At 32.4% G+C, this 18,491-nt stretch overlaps 2 protein-coding genes across 4 annotated transcripts in view; one reads left to right on the top strand and one right to left on the bottom strand.

Annotated features, from left to right (window-relative positions):
* Positions 1–880, top strand: part of LOC145667523 (glutathione S-transferase-like) — a 37,650-nt gene extending 36,770 nt beyond the window's left edge. For both annotated transcript variants that reach the window (XM_081735004.1, XM_081734997.1), the window contains exon 5: positions 327–880. In XM_081735004.1, coding sequence (XP_081591130.1) covers positions 327–494 — 168 coding nt within the window. In that variant the 3' untranslated portion in view covers positions 495–880. The remainder of the gene's footprint in view (positions 1–326) is intronic.
* A 7,559-nt stretch (positions 881–8,439) lies between these two features.
* Positions 8,440–18,491, bottom strand: part of LOC145660500 (cytochrome P450 3A29-like) — a 49,738-nt gene continuing 39,686 nt past the window's right edge. The window contains exons 4-5 of one of the 2 annotated variants that reach the window (XM_081725640.1): positions 13,264–13,401; positions 8,440–8,910 (exon numbers count right to left, since the gene is read on the bottom strand). In XM_081725640.1, coding sequence (XP_081581766.1) covers positions 8,796–8,910; positions 13,264–13,401 — 253 coding nt within the window. In that variant the 3' untranslated portion in view covers positions 8,440–8,795. The remainder of the gene's footprint in view (positions 8,911–13,263; positions 13,402–18,491) is intronic. The other variant, XM_081725631.1, reaches the window with a different exon arrangement.

Below are 18,491 nucleotides of genomic sequence, written 5' to 3'. Positions count from 1 at the left end.
TATATATATATATATATATATATATGCGTCAAATTATAGCTTTCAAGAAGGAAATACTAAGTAATCAAAAAGAAAAAGTAATTGGTTCGGTACGATAGCATTTACTAGCATGATTTTATTTTTCCGATTATGAATTTCGGATTCATTAAGGCATAGTGTAAAATAGTCAGTTGAGTATAATAGACTTTTTTCTTTAGTTTGTTTAGAAAAGGAAAAGTATTTCTATTAGGTTGTTTCTGTTTCAGCAGTGTTCACTCTTTAAAAAGTTTCTTTAGTTATAAATCTTTAAAATTTCTTAAGAAGATAATCAATTTTTGTATTTTCAGTTAACATGGGGTGATTTGCATTTTGTTGCGAACTTCGATAACTACGAATCTGCTATGCAGAAAGATATGCTTGAAACGTATCCGAGTCTTCAGGCCTTGAAAAAGAAAGTCTTCAGTCTCCCTAACATCAAGTCTTGGCTTGCAAGGCGTCCACAGACTCCATTCTGAAGAGACAACATAGCATATCTGCTAATTCTAAAATTAATATTGAAATTACAGTATCTACGAAAGTGAATTGAGCATTTCCTTTCAAATACTTCAAGATTTTGTTCCATTCTATATAATAGAATAGTATTAGTATTATTACTGAATGTATTATACACATTTTAACATTTATATTATTACTATTGGATAATTGATTATATATAGTTGTGCTACAAAAAGAATCTGAGTAGCTTTAAACACGTGTAATATCCTGGAGTTTTGAAGAATACTCTTAACAGATGACATTGACATTATAAACTTTTCACTGTAAGTTATATATTATCTCAAAATAGTTAAAATTATAAATTGTATTTACAAACGCAGATTGGTTCTAAAATAAAATAATATAATCATAACTATATTTATTTATTTAATTTAAAACAATATATATAGTTTATGTCGAATAATTTGAGGCTTAAAATATATAAAACTATAATTATGCTTGTTATGCTGTGCCAAACATAGTTGCTTACTTTGAAGGAAGAATGCACACTAAAAGTATTTGAATCCTTTAAACACAACTTGTAATATACCTTAGTTTTTAACAAAGCGAGATGATATTAAGAGCCACTCCGACTCACATCTTCGATCACCAATGAAAGAAGAATGCAGACATCGATGAACCCATATTTTTATTTTGCATATTCTAATACTGTGCTGTAATATGAACGCTGAACATATTACAGAATATAACTGAATCACATTCGACTTTAAATGTTGTGAAGTCTTACAGATTTCCACACTCCACGAATAAACTTCTCATACGTAGGATTTTTGACCACCATAAACAAGGGATAGAATTACTAAATGAATTGACGGCAATTGAATCCATATCTTTGAATGAAACCATTGATGACATAACCCAAGTTGTCAAGATTGCCATTGTCCAAAATTAACTTAGAAATTTTGATATCTGATACAATAGAACTGAAAAACGTTCCTTTCGATTTATGTTGTTGTTCTGCAGAAGATTTTCACGTCTTAATACTATGTTTGGACATACCTAGGTTTTTGGATAAGCCAAAAACAGCAGAATTTTTATTATTGGCGTTTTTTGTACAGTTTTACATTCTTGTGGCATCAGTGTTTCTCTTTGTCATTCCAGTGTATGATTTCTCAGATAATGTCATAGACCTCCGCATAAAGATATTTTTTAACAATATATTTCTAGAATAGTTTATCGGTTTTTGTATGACATTTGTAGCTAACCTGTAAACTTTATTTTTTTTTTTTATTTTTATTTTTATTTTATTTTATTTTATTTTTTTTTTTTGCTACTTTATTCAAATTGAATAACTACTTCGGCCAAAATGAAAACAAAATCAAAGATTTATTGTGATTACTTGAGACAATTATTTCCGGAAATATATGTTCAATGACAGTTTTCTCTATCTCTTTATAATATCCCCATAAGTATCCATTTATTTTTACTAAATCAAAAATAATTCCTATTTGATTCTCCAAGTTATCTTCAATAGATTTGAACACTTATAAATAAATTTAATTTAACCATAAGTTGGCTTTTAATCTTTAGGAATCCGAGAATTTACTCTGTAACATCCGCAAGTAATATTTTTCTATAATTTAGATATGGATTTATTTTACATCTACTAAATGTCAAATAGAAAATCCAAAGTATTATTCTCATCATATTCTATTCAAAAGCGAATTTAATTTTTGAGTGTGTCAAGTTAAGTGTGCATCGATTTTGATGATTCTTTTTTGTTTAGAAGAGTATACATTTCCAATGATCCTTTCTAAGTATCACTAGGGTGTAATGAGAGTGTTCGCAACTGAAGAGTAAAAGATCTCAAAGGATGCAGTGTGAAAACCGTAATTAACTAACTTCAATATGTGTATGTTCATGTATAATTTCGACATAAGTGTGTCAATTTTGTTGAATCTTTTCCGTTTAAACGAGTATACCTTCCTGGTGGTCACATATAAATATCAATAGGCTGTAATGAGAATCTTTGGAGCTAGAACATGAAACACCTCAACGGGTGCAGTCTGAAAATCGTGATTATCCAACTTCAATATGTGTATGTTCACATATAATTTCAACTTAAATTTACAAATTTTGATAAGTCTTTGTTTTGAAAATCATCATCGTAGGTATTCTGCCATCATTGGCAGGCCACTTGCCGTAACTGAGAAACTTCCATGCTTCACGGTCTTTAGCTAATCACTTCGTCTTCACGTACGATTTTGTTGTTTTATACTGTCCATCATCTGTAGCCACCTTCGCCCCTTCCCTCTCTTCCCTGTCACCATATCCACTAGAACATCTTTCATGATAAAGTTCCGTCTTAGACAATGTCCCAACCCGTTTCTCTTCTTTTCAATTACGTCCAAAATAGTTCTTTCCTCTCTCATTCTAACACTCTCAGTTTTCCGCTTGACCCATCTAATTCTCTTCATTCTTCTCCACACTCGCATTTTAAAAGTTGTCTGTCGTTTTTCCTTACTTTTGTATAACGTCCATTTTCTTCCTCATACAGTACGCTACTCCACATGAAGCATTTTATGAGTCTTTTTCTCAACTCCTTATCCATGGATCCACAAAATAAATTGTTCTTCTTCCTAAATGCTTCTTTCGCTATTCCTATCCTCGCTCTTATTTCACATTCACATTTTATATCATCATTAATAATACCCAAGTAGTCATCTGGTCTATTTTCTCCCTGTCTACTTCTATATTTGAAACCGACCACTTCGTTCCAATCACCATGGATTTTGCCTTCCTAACATCCATTTTCATCCCATATTCTTCACAGCCCTTCCTTAAGTTTTCTAACATTTTATTGATTTTCTTCTTAGTTTCCAAATCTAGCGCCATATCATCTGCAAACAGTACATAACTAATCATTCTACCTCCGACCAATATATCGTCTTCGTTATGTAGGCTCTTCTTCACTATCTCTTCTAGATAGATAGTAAATAAAGTTGACGAGAGACAACATCTCTTCCTTCCCTGTTCTAGTCCTTACTTGTTGGTTCATATATAAGTTTCTTATGCGTCCTCGACCTTTCCATTCCAACCTAACCTTCTTCAACTTCTAACAGCAATTCCCAATTCACGGGTCAAAAGCCTTTCCTAAATCAATAAATACACTATACACCTCTTTCCCTTTTTCTATAAACCTTTTACGATTACTCTTATTAATACAATTGCATCTCTTGTGGTCTTACCTCTCTTTAACTCGAACTATTCCTCCACAACTTTTTAATTTGTTCTTCCATATAACCTGCTGTTCAGCATTTAAAGCATAATTTTTTGCTGTATGCGGTATGAGACTATCAGTTCCGTAGTTCTCATATCTCTCTGGGTTCTATTTCTCAGCCTTTGACATCATGATCGTCTTCAGGATCGCCTTCAGGTCACTCTCCTGTTTCATATATTTTATTGCAGAGTGCGAACAATTCTTTCTTGCCCTTGTCTCTGATATTCGTAATGAACTCGATTGATGTATTATTTATTCCGGTTGCCTTTCCATTCCTAATCTTGGATATTGCTTTCTCAAATTCATCCCGAAGAACACTAAACCGTTTATCATTCTCGCGTACTTTATTTTCTACTTCAACATCTAGATCACGAGGTCTATCCCTATTCTCATACAACTCTTCAACAGATGTTTTTATCTTCCTAAGACTTCATTCCTTTCGCTGACCACCTTTCCATTCTTATTTGCCACTGCCATCATAATACCTCCTGTTTCCTCCACACTTCCATAGATTTCACCTCCTTGTACATTTTTTCATATTTCTCAACTCTTTCTAATTCTTTTATAACCTCACATTTTCTTATGTAAAATCCTTCCCTTGTTTTGTCAGTTTCCCTTCGTAGCTCGTTGTTTAACTTCCTGCATATCTTTTGCCCTCTTCTGTATCAATCTGTTTCTATGCTCTCCTTTCCATTATTTTCTGCAACATCTATCCTGTAACCCATAATTGTTTAGCCGTTTTTTTTTTCTTTCTTTCTTTTTCGCTGGAACCTGCAACTTCTTCTGCAGCCTGCAAAAGATTATTACGCGAAGTTTAATATGCTCTCACTGTCTCTTGCTACCTGCATCTATCCTTTCCTCGTTTGTGTACTTTTCTTCGAATTTTTCAACGATAAGATTTCTTACTTCCTCTTTTTTTAAACTTTTTAGCATTCCACTGTTGCCTGCTGTCTTCTTGGTTACATTTTTAACCTAAATATCCACTTCGGTCAGCACAAAGTTATAGTCAGAGAAAGTGTCGGCCCCAGGGAGGGTCTTCGTGTTCTTCAATCTATTCCAATACTTGTCCCGAATCATCACATAGTCTATTTTATATCTTCGGCTGTTATTCTTTTGCGCTAATTGAACCAAGTGTTCTCAGTTATTAGTGAATTCTGTCTACGAAAATTGGCTAATCTCTCTCCTCTTTCATTTCTTATACCTAAACCATATTTTCCTACTATACTACCTTTCTGTTCTTTCCCAGAACCACACTAAAATCTTCCATTACAATTAGCATGCATCCTTCTTCTCCTTATCTATAATTTCTTCTAATTTGTTCCATTCCTTTATTAAGATTTTCTAATTTTACACGCTTCCCCTGTAACATATTAGTACGTAAGTTCCATATTTCTGTTCTCAACCTTATACTGTTGCGAGACTATTGTACAGCGGTGGACACTTCTAAATGGTACAGCCATATGGAGATTTACGGCTAAGGTGTACCATTTAGAAGTGTCCACCGCTGTACATGTGTTCTCTTTTTGCTATCAGCAAACTAGGAAAAACAGCGTGGTGGTTTCCCGTTGCCTTTCACCCCACATTATTCCAGCCGTTAAAGTCGCTCTAACCTCACTTGGAACTAATTTCTAAGTTACCATACCAATCACTATTATTTCCAACAACTTGGCTACCATACAAATGCTTCCTTCTCCCAGAACACTCTTCGTCTGGGAACTCTGGTCAGACGAGTTCAGAAGGAATGGCCCTTCTGCTAGTGAACTACCGCCGACATAGTTATAAATTTCACTGTAGCACACAATCTTAACCACCCGAAACAAATATCTTCGTAATTATCGGAAAGGCATTTTGTAAGAGAATATAATAATTGGTAGTCCTATTTAAATTTCATTACAACGTAATGAGTCTTTGGAGCTAGAGCATGAAACACCTCAAGCAGTGGAGTGTGGAAACCGTGATGAACCGACGTCAATATATTTATGTTAAAATATAACTTTGACATGAGTTCATTGATTTTTGTGGTTCTTTTCTGTTCAAAAGGGTATGAGAGTCTTTAAAACTAGCATGAAAGGCCTCAACTTGTGCAATGTGAAAACCGTAATTAGCAAACATAAACATGTATATGTTTACGTATAACTTTAACATAATTGAACCTATTTTCATATTCATTTTTTGAAAAGAGTAAATATTCCCCGTGTCTCCACATAAACTAGGGTCTGATGACAATCTTTGAAGCTAGTCCATGAAATACCTTAAGTGATGCAGTGTGAAAACCGTAATTACCCGACATCAATATTCATACGTTTATGCATAACTGCAACATAGGTGCATTAATTTTGATTATTCTTTTATTGTTTAAAAGAGTACACAGTCTCTAAGGCCATACATAAATTTCAATAGTATCTAAGGACAGTCTTTGGAGCTAGATTATGAAGTACCTTAAGAGTTGCAGTGTGAAAACCATAATTAACCAACTTCAACATGTGTATGTTCATGCACAACTTCGACATAAATGCATATATTTTAATGATTTTACTTTTATTTGAAAGGATTTAGTACCTGGGTAGTTCCATGTAAATTTCATAGGTATCTAACAATAGTATTTGAAACTAGACCATTTAACTTTTCAACGGGTGACGGTGCTAATATCGTGATTAACCGAGTTAATTGTGTACATATTTATGCATAACATCAACACAGATATATCGACTTTTATTGTTCTTGAACTTTAAAGATTACATTTTCTCGCAAGATCCATATAATTCTTTTCCGGATATGATAACAGTCTTTGAGCTAGACCATGAAACTCCTCATCATCTGATAGTATTAGTACCGTGTGTATGTTCACGTACGTTTTCGTAATGCGCAAACCATGGCAATGGCCACCAAAATGTGGAAAGGTATAGCCACATACGGCTTTGCAAAAGTTGTTTTCCTACTGTATATAATTGCTGAGTTATAGAGATTTTAACTTATTCATCACCACTTAATACGTAGATTAGATAGAAACAGTGACGTGATACCAAAAATTGCCCAAGAATCCCAAGGTGGCATTTCTCGAAATCTGAAAGAGAATATTCCATGCATAATAAAAAGCAAAGATAAAAGCTTTATACCACATGTTGCGATTCTCCCCCCCCCCCCCCCTTCCTTTTTCCTCCCAATCTGCTCGACTATTACTCACAACATCCTCATCACATAATAAACAATTTTCAGTCATTGTCGTACATTGTGCAGCTACTAATGGCAGTATAACACACGAACACTAGACAAGCAAGCTACGTCTGCACACGCTCCAAACTTTAGGAGAACTAAGCAAGATGTGGAATGCTAGGCGCAAGTGGCTTGTACAAAAGCGGCCCGCGTCCGTTTCCCCGCACGCTATGGGACCCCGGCCATGTCCACGCATTAGTGTGTTTGTGCACAAGTATGTGTATTGTTTCTGTATATTGCTGTATAGGCATGAGGTTATTTTTTTCTGATGGTTTCCTAAAAGCTTTTAGTTCCAATAAGAATTCCTTGAAGTATGTACTTTTTATTCTCTTCTATCTTCTAAATTATTGATTCTACGAAAAAAATGTATAGGGTTATATTCGTAGAAACTTTAATGAAGTTTAATTTTGTACTTGATTTTTTTACCCCATATTTTTTTTTTTAGATATTTAAGAAAAAACAGAAAAACCTACCCAACAGCTCCATACACTAGCCCTTTCCTTACTTTATTGTGTCTCGCTTTCTTTTATCCTTTTTCTTAGAAGGAGAAATAGAAAACTACAAGACGACAATACAAAGCAAGTGTGTGTCTAATTAAAAAATAAGATTTAAAACGTGAAAGTTTGAACCTAATTATAAGCTTAGGTTTGTGCGTAATTAAAATTTTAGAATTGCACAAATGGAAGAAAAAGTCTTATTAGTGACCTTTCACTTACTGAAACATATAAGCTTTCACATACTTCAGATTGCATTTTCAAAATGTGTCTGATGAAGGCAATGACATATGTTGAAAATGTAGCACATATTAAGGTTAATAAGTGTTTGCTTTGGTCAAATGTTATTTTTATTTATGTCGATATTATCTTTATACTTAAATCTAACAATGAATCTATATGCTTAAAGGGAGAACTGAAACCAAAGAACTTAATATTATGAAATTGTAAATCGCGAAGGGAAAATAAAAAAAATGAACTTTCAGAAGTCCTTTGCTGTTATCCATAGGTAACAAATACAGCAAACGAATTTGTAAACTCATCATTTTTTTGGAATATTTCTTGGTAGTCAATGAATTGATACAAGTATCTTCGACCACCAGCAGAGAAGTCTTAAAATGAAAGTACGGAACCGATTTTTCTTTAAACATTATTTTAATGTGAAAATTGAAATCTAAAATATGATAATGTGTATATATATTATCAAACGCAAACAAAATACACTTTTGATCGTCATACTCATCTTCAAGCAAGAGGAAAAAGAAGCAAGAGAAGAAAAGTAAAAGTGTTTGGACGCTAAATTTGTGTCACGATGACTTTTTCATAAATAGATGGTTTTGTATTTCATATATATATCATATATATATATATCATATATATATATATATATCATATATATATATATCATATATATATATATCATATATATTTCGTTAATTCTATCTAAAATTAGAATATTGTGGTATAAAGAAACAAGATACAAACACATCGTTTCTTTTTTACTGTTTTTTATACTTTTGTTATGAATACAAAACTTACAATACTGATATTTACACCCGTGATTTATTGTACAAATTATCTTGTTATTTTCTTTCACTAAATATACTAATCTACAACAGCAACAGTAATTGTTAAACTTTCGGTTTGTACATTCACTTCCTATAGAATTATCTCTCAGCCACAGTTAAAAAAATAAAACTAACGTCTCTTTATTTATATACAATATAACTGGATTAATTTAAATGCAGCCGTAACAAAATAAAATCATTTTCATTTGCGTTCATATATTGCTTATAATATTTGTATTTATACTATCTATGTATTGTTTACACATACTATGACTTCGATTCTCTCAGCTCTGCTTTCAAATATATACCATTCTTAGGGTTGATTGTGACTGTTGGCACAATTAATTCTGGTGGGTCTTGTGTCTCCTTAGCCAACGTAAATCTGGAACATGGAATAATTATGAAGTTAATCTCCAAACTTAAAAGTCAGAACAAAAAAATATATAAAAAGATTATAATATAAAATAAATTATGGTTACACTGGTGTAACTAATTAGTGCTAGTGATTAGAACACAATCACTTGGCTGTAACGGGCAGGAATGTATAGTGTGGTCTAACGAGACATCAACGACACCCAAACCCCAATGATTCATTTCACCCGCAGTGTGTGGAGAGTGTGGTTCAAGCTGGAGTAGGGTTGCCAGAAGTCCCGATTTTTCGGGACAGTCCCGTTTTTCAATGAAATAATTAACTGTCCCGAAAAAGGCTTTCCGAACGCATGTTTGTCCCGGTTTCCGTTCTTCAGATTTAAAAAATAATAATCTGCAAGAACTAGTATGTCTCACCTAAAAACGAGAAGTTTTCAGATGTGTGTAACCAATTAATTTTACTAAACAAAGAACAAGGAGTTTGAAAATCACGTCGACTCTTTCGTCCTATGGGTTGTTTAGTTTCCAGAGGGAAAAAAAAGGATTTTAAATTATATTCAAGAGCGGGCATATGTTATGGCATAATTTTTTGAATATCACTTTCAATAGAAAAGAATGTCTTTTTCCCGGATGGGCTGTATTTTACACTTCAATCGGCAGTGCAGAACTACTTCATTGTTGGAATTTTACTCAACAATGGCGATACTGCTCTCAGTCACCGTATTTAAGCTGTCTATTTAGGCCTGTCTGCCGTATTTTGAGGCACAATTTTACAATCAAACGTCTTATCCAGTCCAGTGGATATACTATACATATCTTTGCAAGTGAAGTGAAGTGAATTTAATTTCTTTGTCGCCGCAGAGTGAAGTCAACGTTCTTTTTTCATATTGCTGGTGTCTGTAGTATGCCCAAGCACAAGTGTTCTTTTCAGGAGAAATATTCAGTGAAATAGTCATTTATAAAACGAGGAAGAAATAACCATGAAGTATGTATAAGTGTTACATTAATATAGTATTTTCTTGCTAAATGCTAAATTTGTATTTCTTTCAGGGTAGTGTTTCTGACTCGATTGATGATGACTAGACTTCGGATTTTAGGGCAAATGCTTATTTTTTTCCTTTCACAGTACGGCAATAAAACTTTGGATCTTTACGAATTATGAAAATTTAGGCCTATTGAAACAATGTTTTAGTGTCCTAAAGGAGGTGTTAGTGCCTATTTTTGTCTTTTTTGTCCTTTAAAAGCCTAAAATATCCTAAAACAAGAAAATAGCATAGAGGGATCTTGTGTACATAAAGGAAAATTTTTCATTTTTGCCTGTAACAATTGCCAAACTGGAAGGTTGTTGAGCTGGTGTTAATGGTAAAGGAAGAAGAAAGAAAACTTCGAAGTGCTGCGGGAAAATCTGGGGAAAAAAGTGAAGCGTAAATGGGAAATTATAACTGACAAAAACCGAGAATTTGATATGTTGGATCGCACGGCAAGAGTCTTGACGGGGTGAAATCAGATGCTTCCGAAAGAAGTACTTTTGTCAAATGTAAGCAAATTCAAATATGCATCTACAACATCGGTTTCAGTTGAGAGATCATTCTCTTCAGCGAAAATGATTTCAACAGACGAAAGACACAAATTGACTGTAGAAAACTTGAAAAGACTTTTGGTCACTTACTGTTCCGTGAACTATGAATATATATCAGAGCCAAATCCAAGATTCTTTAAGGGGGGGGCACCAATAACTACTAGTACATTTGAATTAAATTTGAGTTTTTTAAATGCCTTTAGGCATCTGTGATGTGAATGAGGAATTCCTTTGGAAATGCTAATGGTGTATGTTCTCGATGAATTCTTTTCCTTCAACCTTCAGAAAATTGTCTTAAACTATTGATTTTGCAAAACTCACTGCTAGCTTCTCACTTTAGGTAGTGTATATTTACAACGAAGGGGGGCGCATGTGCACCTTTGCACCCCCGCTAAATCCGGCCCTGATGTACACTATTGTGATATGTATATATATTGTTGAAAGTCACAAATAAAGATGTTTGGGAAATTTACAGTTGAAATTTTAGAGCTTATTTTTAAATTTTTAGTGCCTATTTTCGTATTTTGACTGACTATTTTAGGTGCCTAAAACGTGTTTTTTTCGTGCCTAAAATTCCAAACTCTAATGATGACGCAACAAAGATAAGAATATCTCTTCATCATAAATGGGAGGGCGTGTCGTAATTGGCGCAATATTTAGGACTGTTAAACACAAATCGGAATAAGGGACGCCAGGCAGCTGTTCTTATGTTACAGTTTCACATTGCTTATACATCCCTTGTGAGGCTTCATTTGTGGTATAGAATGAACTGGAAAATTGTGAGTAATAACCTGGAAAAGACATGCTATTAATTGATTGTGATCAAATGAGTAGCCAGTTTTTCATTTACAAAATTGGTGTGCCAGTTTTTCGTTTACAAAATTGGTGTGCCAGTTTTTCGTTTACAAAATCTGGCAACCCTAAGCTGGAGGTGGTTTTGTAACGATGTTGGAATCTTTTTCGTAATCTGACTCGGGCTCACTCATAGAGGTTCATGTGAACATGAACAAGCATGTTTAGTTGGAGATTCTCAGTAACCAGATATTACAGTTTTTCTAATATCTATACTAAATATGTAGTTGATATTCCCATCTTCCAATAGACTGCCGTGTGCATAGGGCTCAAAGTGGTTTAAACATTCAAGCACTTCGTCTGGCCTACAAAATTCTAGATTAAATCTAATTTAAAACGTGTAGGATTATTCGATCAGTAAATTAAATGCAAAAAAACGCAATGCAATTCCTTCTTGAAAGTGTAGGGTATACTGATGAGCGAGTAATATTCTGTACCTGCAATATCTTCTAGAGCCATTTCCAAACAGAATCCAGGCAGTTATCTAAGCCTAACTACCAGGGGCGGATCCAGGACCGACTTCGGGGGTGTCCTACTGCTACTTAGAGCTACTTTTACGAGCTTCAAATTCTGGGATGATTTTTATTTATATATATAAAATAAGAAAGTTTCCTCTTCTGGGGGAACGATGGCTCCTCCCTTGAATCCGCCACTGCTAACTACACATCATATCTCATTAGAACTCTAAAAATAAAATTACATACCAGCTTTTTAAAAGTAGGTATGTTTATTATTGTTATTATTATTTTATTATTATTAGTTTACTGGAAATACAGAAAACTGTTTTGAGTCTGACTTTATATATATATATATATATATATATATATATATATATATATATATATATATATATATATATATATACATGTATCATATAATCTTCAGAAGAGCTGTGAATAACCGTTCTGTTCGTGCACTAGGGACAAGAATTGTTAAAATTAATTCATATAGATTTTTCAATTGTGACATAACTTCTAAACTCACATGGTATGCAACTCTTGATGAAATTCATAGGTTTGTTCCTTGCGGAATTCACAGACTGGACAAAGTTTATATATATATATATATATATATATATATATATATATATATATATATATATATATATATATATATATATATATATATATATAATACATTACGCATAATATGTAAGCAAAGTATTGAAATAATGTTTTTGGAATGACTTATCGTACTAGAAAATTTTTGCACTGTGTAGCTGTGAAAAGAACAGAAATTGGTACCTCCCACGCATAACTTGAAAATATTAACAATAATACTAACCAATCTTAGAAGTTCTGTAAAGTGAGCATTGGTCAACAAAGATTAAATATGATCAAAAACGAAAATGTAACGTTGTTTCTCAGGAACATCTTGACCAAAATTGGCATAAATGCCATTGATGGAGTAGTTTGTTGGGCTGCCAAATTTGATTAATGTTAGTTAGGGCCAAAAGCAAACTTTAATGAAGGCTCAAGGCCGAAACCGCTACATTACTCACAAATGACTTGAAACTAGAAATGATAATACTATAAACAGTTGAATGTATGCTAAAGCTCGAAGGCTAGGATTAGCCATACACGAGACAAAAAAGTGCGAGTCATGACAAACGTTATGATACTAACCTCTTCCGAAACAAACTTAGAAGTAAACAATCATGCATTAATGTCAACCTGAAGTAACTATTCAAATTTATGTAAAAATTAAAATTTAGAATAAAAGAATTCAGAACTTGAATCTAGTGTACGTATTTATTGCGGTAAAATCAGTGTCAAATTTATGGAATATTCAGGACGAAGAATACGTTACTATTTTAAGCAAAAATGTCAGACTTGTGAAACCAGAGTTAGAAGAAAGAAGAAAGAAAAAAAAAACAGAATCAATTGCCACCCATTATATACCATTCAGTTAATGATTAAGAACAGGTTAGTTTACCTGAATTTTTTAAATAGCCTAGCTAAAGCTAATTTAGCTTCCAGCTGAGCAAATCTCATGCCAATACAACTGCGTGGGCCAGCTCCGAAAGGTATCCAGGAAACTGGGTGATGTAATGGTCTGACACTTGGATGAAACCTAAAAGAGAAAATGTGCATATAAATATTATGAAGTAAGATAAGTATTAAATGCAGGAACAACATAAGAAATAGTAAGATATCGTGAAAAGATTATGATCGTGACGGTTCTTATAAGTATTACTAGTTTTATTAGTACTTAGACTATTATTTTGAAACTATTTTCCCAAAACAATCTTTCGCAATAGGAGATTTTTCTTTTTTGTTAATATTGACTTCTCGTCTTTGATGTAGAGCACTTTCAGGTTAATATTAATTTATTGCATTATGCATTCAACATAATATTTAAATCAGCTACTTTTCTCTTGGAAATTAGTCTTGCAATTAGCAATAAACAATTTATTTTTGATGTTACGAAGGATGATCGGAAAGAAAGGTTACAAAGAATATAACTTTTGTGTTATTCAGTATAACTTTACGAAACTTTACTTCTAAATTAACATGTTTGCCTTGTTGCAGGTTTGAGAACTTCAGATTCAGACTATATATATATATATATATATATATATATATATATATATATATATATATATATATGATATTTAAAATGATGACTAGTCAGGAAAATTGGTCAAGAGTAGAAAGTAAATCACTGGTGCGATTTCTGAGGGCCAAAAACACTACACTTGCTAACGTTTATGGGTAGATTGAAGAGGTGTACAGGGAGAGTTCAATTTTAAGGCATCATGTATTAAAGTAGTGTCGTTCCTTCAAAGAAGACGGACCAGTATTGTTAATGGAAACCTTGGACAGAGCAGTTGATCCACTACCTCAAACACTGGCGTGAATTCTGTTCGTGTTGGTGAGTGTATTTAGCATTTACGCTGGGAATGACTAAAGCACCCCCGTAAAGCCCTTTCACTTTTTTCTCTCTTCTAAAGTAGAACATAGATGGTAACTATTATCTACATGTGATGATGTCAAAACAGTTGCCTCACGATGACTACGAGAACTTGACGCGGATTTCTGTGCAATCGGTATCGAAAACCTCATCCACCGTTGTGACAAGTGCTTAAACAAAATAGATGATCACATTGCGGACTAGTATTGAATGCCGTCTAATAAGATGTGTTAATCTTCCAGTTATATCTCACACATAAGCCATCACAGGCTTTGTAACATTTTCTCGATCATTCCTAGCATATATAGATCATAAAGAATATTAATAGATGTAGAAGACATAAAAATGTAGAATTACAAGATAGTAATTAATTAAGATTGAGATTGATTAAGAATTCAAAATTCAGCTTGAAAAATTATATATTTCAAGATGGATATGTTAATAAATTATTTGAGTTTTGTTGAAATCTCCTCAACTGTTGAGTCCACGTTGATATTTAAAGAAAGTTGGATATAAAATGAAACAGGGGTTTCTCGTCATCTAACGTAACGCAACGTCACTATATTTAAAACTGCTTCTCATGATTTTAATTACATTAAATGCACTTAACATCAAGCTAATTTGTATTTTAAAACTCGTTAATTATGAACCAATATAATGTTTTAAACTAGTAGGAGTCATATAAGTAATATTGTTTGGCTAGCATGTACGAGAAATATAAGTTTTCTTGTGAAGTAATACTATATAAATTATTTCACACCTTGTTTTCGGTTAAATTTGTGTACACAAAGCTACAAGATAAATGTCATTACAAGTTAATTGTCATATAATAGTAAGCCTTGAAATAAAATATTTTTTTAAGTTAAAACATTACATGATTAATCTTTCTGTCATTAGACTAAAGAAGATAGATGATAAACGCAAGCAAATGATGATGAAAGGGTTGATAGAAAGAAGACAGTTGTAGAAAACGTGACAACCCTGAAAAAACTCCAACGAACCAAATGGGCACCACAAGCATACATGATCTAGTATTGAATCAAGGACCTATCACTCCAGAAGGGAAAGCTCTAACGCTCGTGCCCATGTGAAAACATCGTTTCACTAAATGCATAAATAGGGAGTCTTCTATAATTATTTTTCTGAACATTACGACGTAAATAAATGTAGTACAGTTCTAATACTTCAACAAAACATAACTTCAAAATCCGAAGTACAAATTAAATCACTCTCTTAAACAAAGATATACCTTTAAAACTATCGATACTCTATTTTCATAGACTTCTATCGTTTACTAGCTTGCAAAACTAATATATACATATTTAGAGTCTGTTGTTTGAATCTTGAAACTATAGTTATCATACTAAATTTTATTTACGAACAAATTTTCTATAATCACTACACTCTGTAACAAAAATACTTTAAAAAATGAAGCTGGAACCCTTGTTTTGCAGCATTTTATTTTCAAACTAGATGTAACTCTAGATAACATTTCACACACCCATTGAATTTCAAGAAACAGATGAGTTCAGTGGCAATTGGCCCAAATTCTCAGCCCTTTAATTTACTGTTAGGATGGAACAAACGTGAATATAGAATAAGTTATATGATTCTTGCTGCCACTAATCAGCGGTTTCTATAGGGTTGCTAAGTCGCATTTTCCTTTAAAAAAAAAAAAAAAAAAAAAAAAAAGTAGGACACCATACACAGCTAATAACAAGTGTATCTTAATAGTATCACGTTTGCGGAAAGTTTATAAAAACTTGTGCCATTAAAAGACGATAACAAACTGTAAACTTACTAATATGAATTAGTTTAAATGTATTATGTCAACTTCTTTTTAAATGTTCTAGGGCTACTGCCGATAGTCCCGTACCATTAAAAGACGATAATAAACTGTAAACTTACTAATACGAATTAGTTTAAATGTTTTATGTCAACTTCCTTTTAAATGTTCTAGGGCTACTGTCGATAGTCCCGTACCATTAAAAGACGATAATAAACTGTAAACTTACTAATACGAATTAGTTTAAATGTATTATGTCAACTTCCTTTTAAATGTTCTAGGGCTACTGTCGATAGTCCCGTACCATTAAAAGACGATAATAAACTGTAAACTTACTAATACGAATTAGTTTAAATGTATTATGTCAACTTCCTTTTAAATGTTCTAGGGCTACTGCCGATAGTCCCGTACCATTAAAAGACGATAATAAACTGTAAACTTACTAATACGAATTAGTTTAAATGTATTATGTCAACTTCCTTTTAAATGTTCTAGGGCTACTGCCGATAGTCCCTCTATGTCCCGAAAGATATGCCACCGCTCAGAAAGAGATAGAAAGAACATTTTAACTCAGAATTGTCCTCTTCCCTTGGTTTCAATTATCTATTATACCCTACCACACTACCCTATTCAGTCTGTCTGTCATACTTATTTTCATCTTCGCCAATTTCTTAAATTTTCATTATTTTATTATATACACTTCGCTCTTTATTATCATCATTATTTTTAAATATCTCTGCTACATTTTTCATTGTTATGAATTTTATTTCTTCGATTACAGTTTTTTTCTTTTTTCTTATATAATTATACATACGTCTTGTATATAAACTTATCTCTCCATTAATAACTCCTTTCCAGTACTTTTCGTGATCAACTCGTCTTATTAGTTTTACCATCCTCCAATAAACTCTTCGTCTTGAACACTATTACGTGACTACATTTTAACATCAGTCCACCAGGACACTTCACTACTACTTTTAGTTACTTTATTGCTAAAAGTTATTTAGTTACCTTATTACTTTTAGTTACTTTTCTCCCTAGTACTTTCCTCCCCTGTCTGATAAATTGATTAGCGAAAAATCTCATACTGTACTTTTTAATGTTCTGCTAAATGTTTTCACTATTTTCTAGTAAGTGATATAGCTCCAGGAAATACTTGGATATTTGTCTTACGATAAAATAATGGCGATAATGTCATTACTTTTTAATGGCAATAGAAGAAAATTTTAATGATAGGTCTTTTTCACATAATTTAAGGACACTTCCAGTTTTATAGCGTGACTCGCTGTGCGCAACACTAAAAAGGATATGTAAATTTAGGAGAAAATAGTGAAAACAAAATGAATAGTTAAACGTGTAGTGTTACTGGGATAATGTTAACAGTCAAAAATTAAATGAAATTTTCCTTCTTTTTTGTGATTTTCAAATATTTTCTTTTAAATAAAATAATTGTCTTTGTAGTTTCATGCGAATTAAAACAAATCTTTTACAGAGTAAAAATTATTAGCGTTGATAAATGTTATTTTACAATATTTTGTATGCTATAATTAAAAAGTCAATACCACCTTTGTTTAAAAAATAGAGAGAGAGAGAGATCTTGAAACAATATCTACACGAGGGAAATCGTATTAGAGCGAAAATATTAAGCTAAAAATTAAATTCAGAAAGTTGATTTTACTGATTTACAATCATCTCATATTTTGTCATGATAGATGTATATAACATGAATGTAGATTCTTCTTTAGATGTTCTGAGGATTCTTCTTATCTTATGTGACTTATACTTTAATGGCATTGAATTTGAAGAAGTCTAAGATCGGAATTAAAGAAACCAATAAAATCCCAGTTCGACGAAACGGTAACATAAAGCTTTGTCTTGAAAATTATAAGCTTTAGAGCCCTCGTTAAACTCTGTTAAACTTTTCCAACGACTAACTGTGACATCATAATGCACCATTTAGTTCTTTCAGAAGAGATAAAACATGTTTCTTTAGTTTCTTTGCTAACCAAATGGGGACTGTATTACAATAATTCTTTTGCTTGGACTGGGTCTATATTAATGAATATCTGTGACACCGGATTTCAATATTATATGAAAAATGATAGGAATTAATTGTTTTTTCCTTATACTATATCCTCTATAGATACGACCTCAATGAAAATTCAATTTTTTTTTTTTTTAAATCTATAAACAAGAATCAAACCACGGCTCTCCTGTTTATTGCATCGGCGCGTTAGTTATTACACTATCCATTGCGCTTTTCAACTTCAGCGTTGCAAAATCACGATAGATCATCCATTACATTAAGCTACTTTACATAAAAAAGTTTCTTATTCAGTCAAATACTACAGTAAAACTGACTATGTAGATACTAATGTACTATTCCTTTCATTTATTTAAATTATTTAGCACCCAGTGAATCTATACAAAATGCTATAGAATTTTCTCAAATTAACAACATAAA

Source organism: Thermobia domestica, chromosome 1 (assembly GCF_964235325.1).
Source record: "Thermobia domestica chromosome 1, izTheDome1.hap1.1, whole genome shotgun sequence".
Classification (NCBI taxonomy): Eukaryota; Metazoa; Arthropoda; class Insecta; order Zygentoma; family Lepismatidae; genus Thermobia; species Thermobia domestica.
Note: the sequence above shows the minus strand (reverse complement) of the source record. Positions and strands in the feature narration are given on the sequence as shown.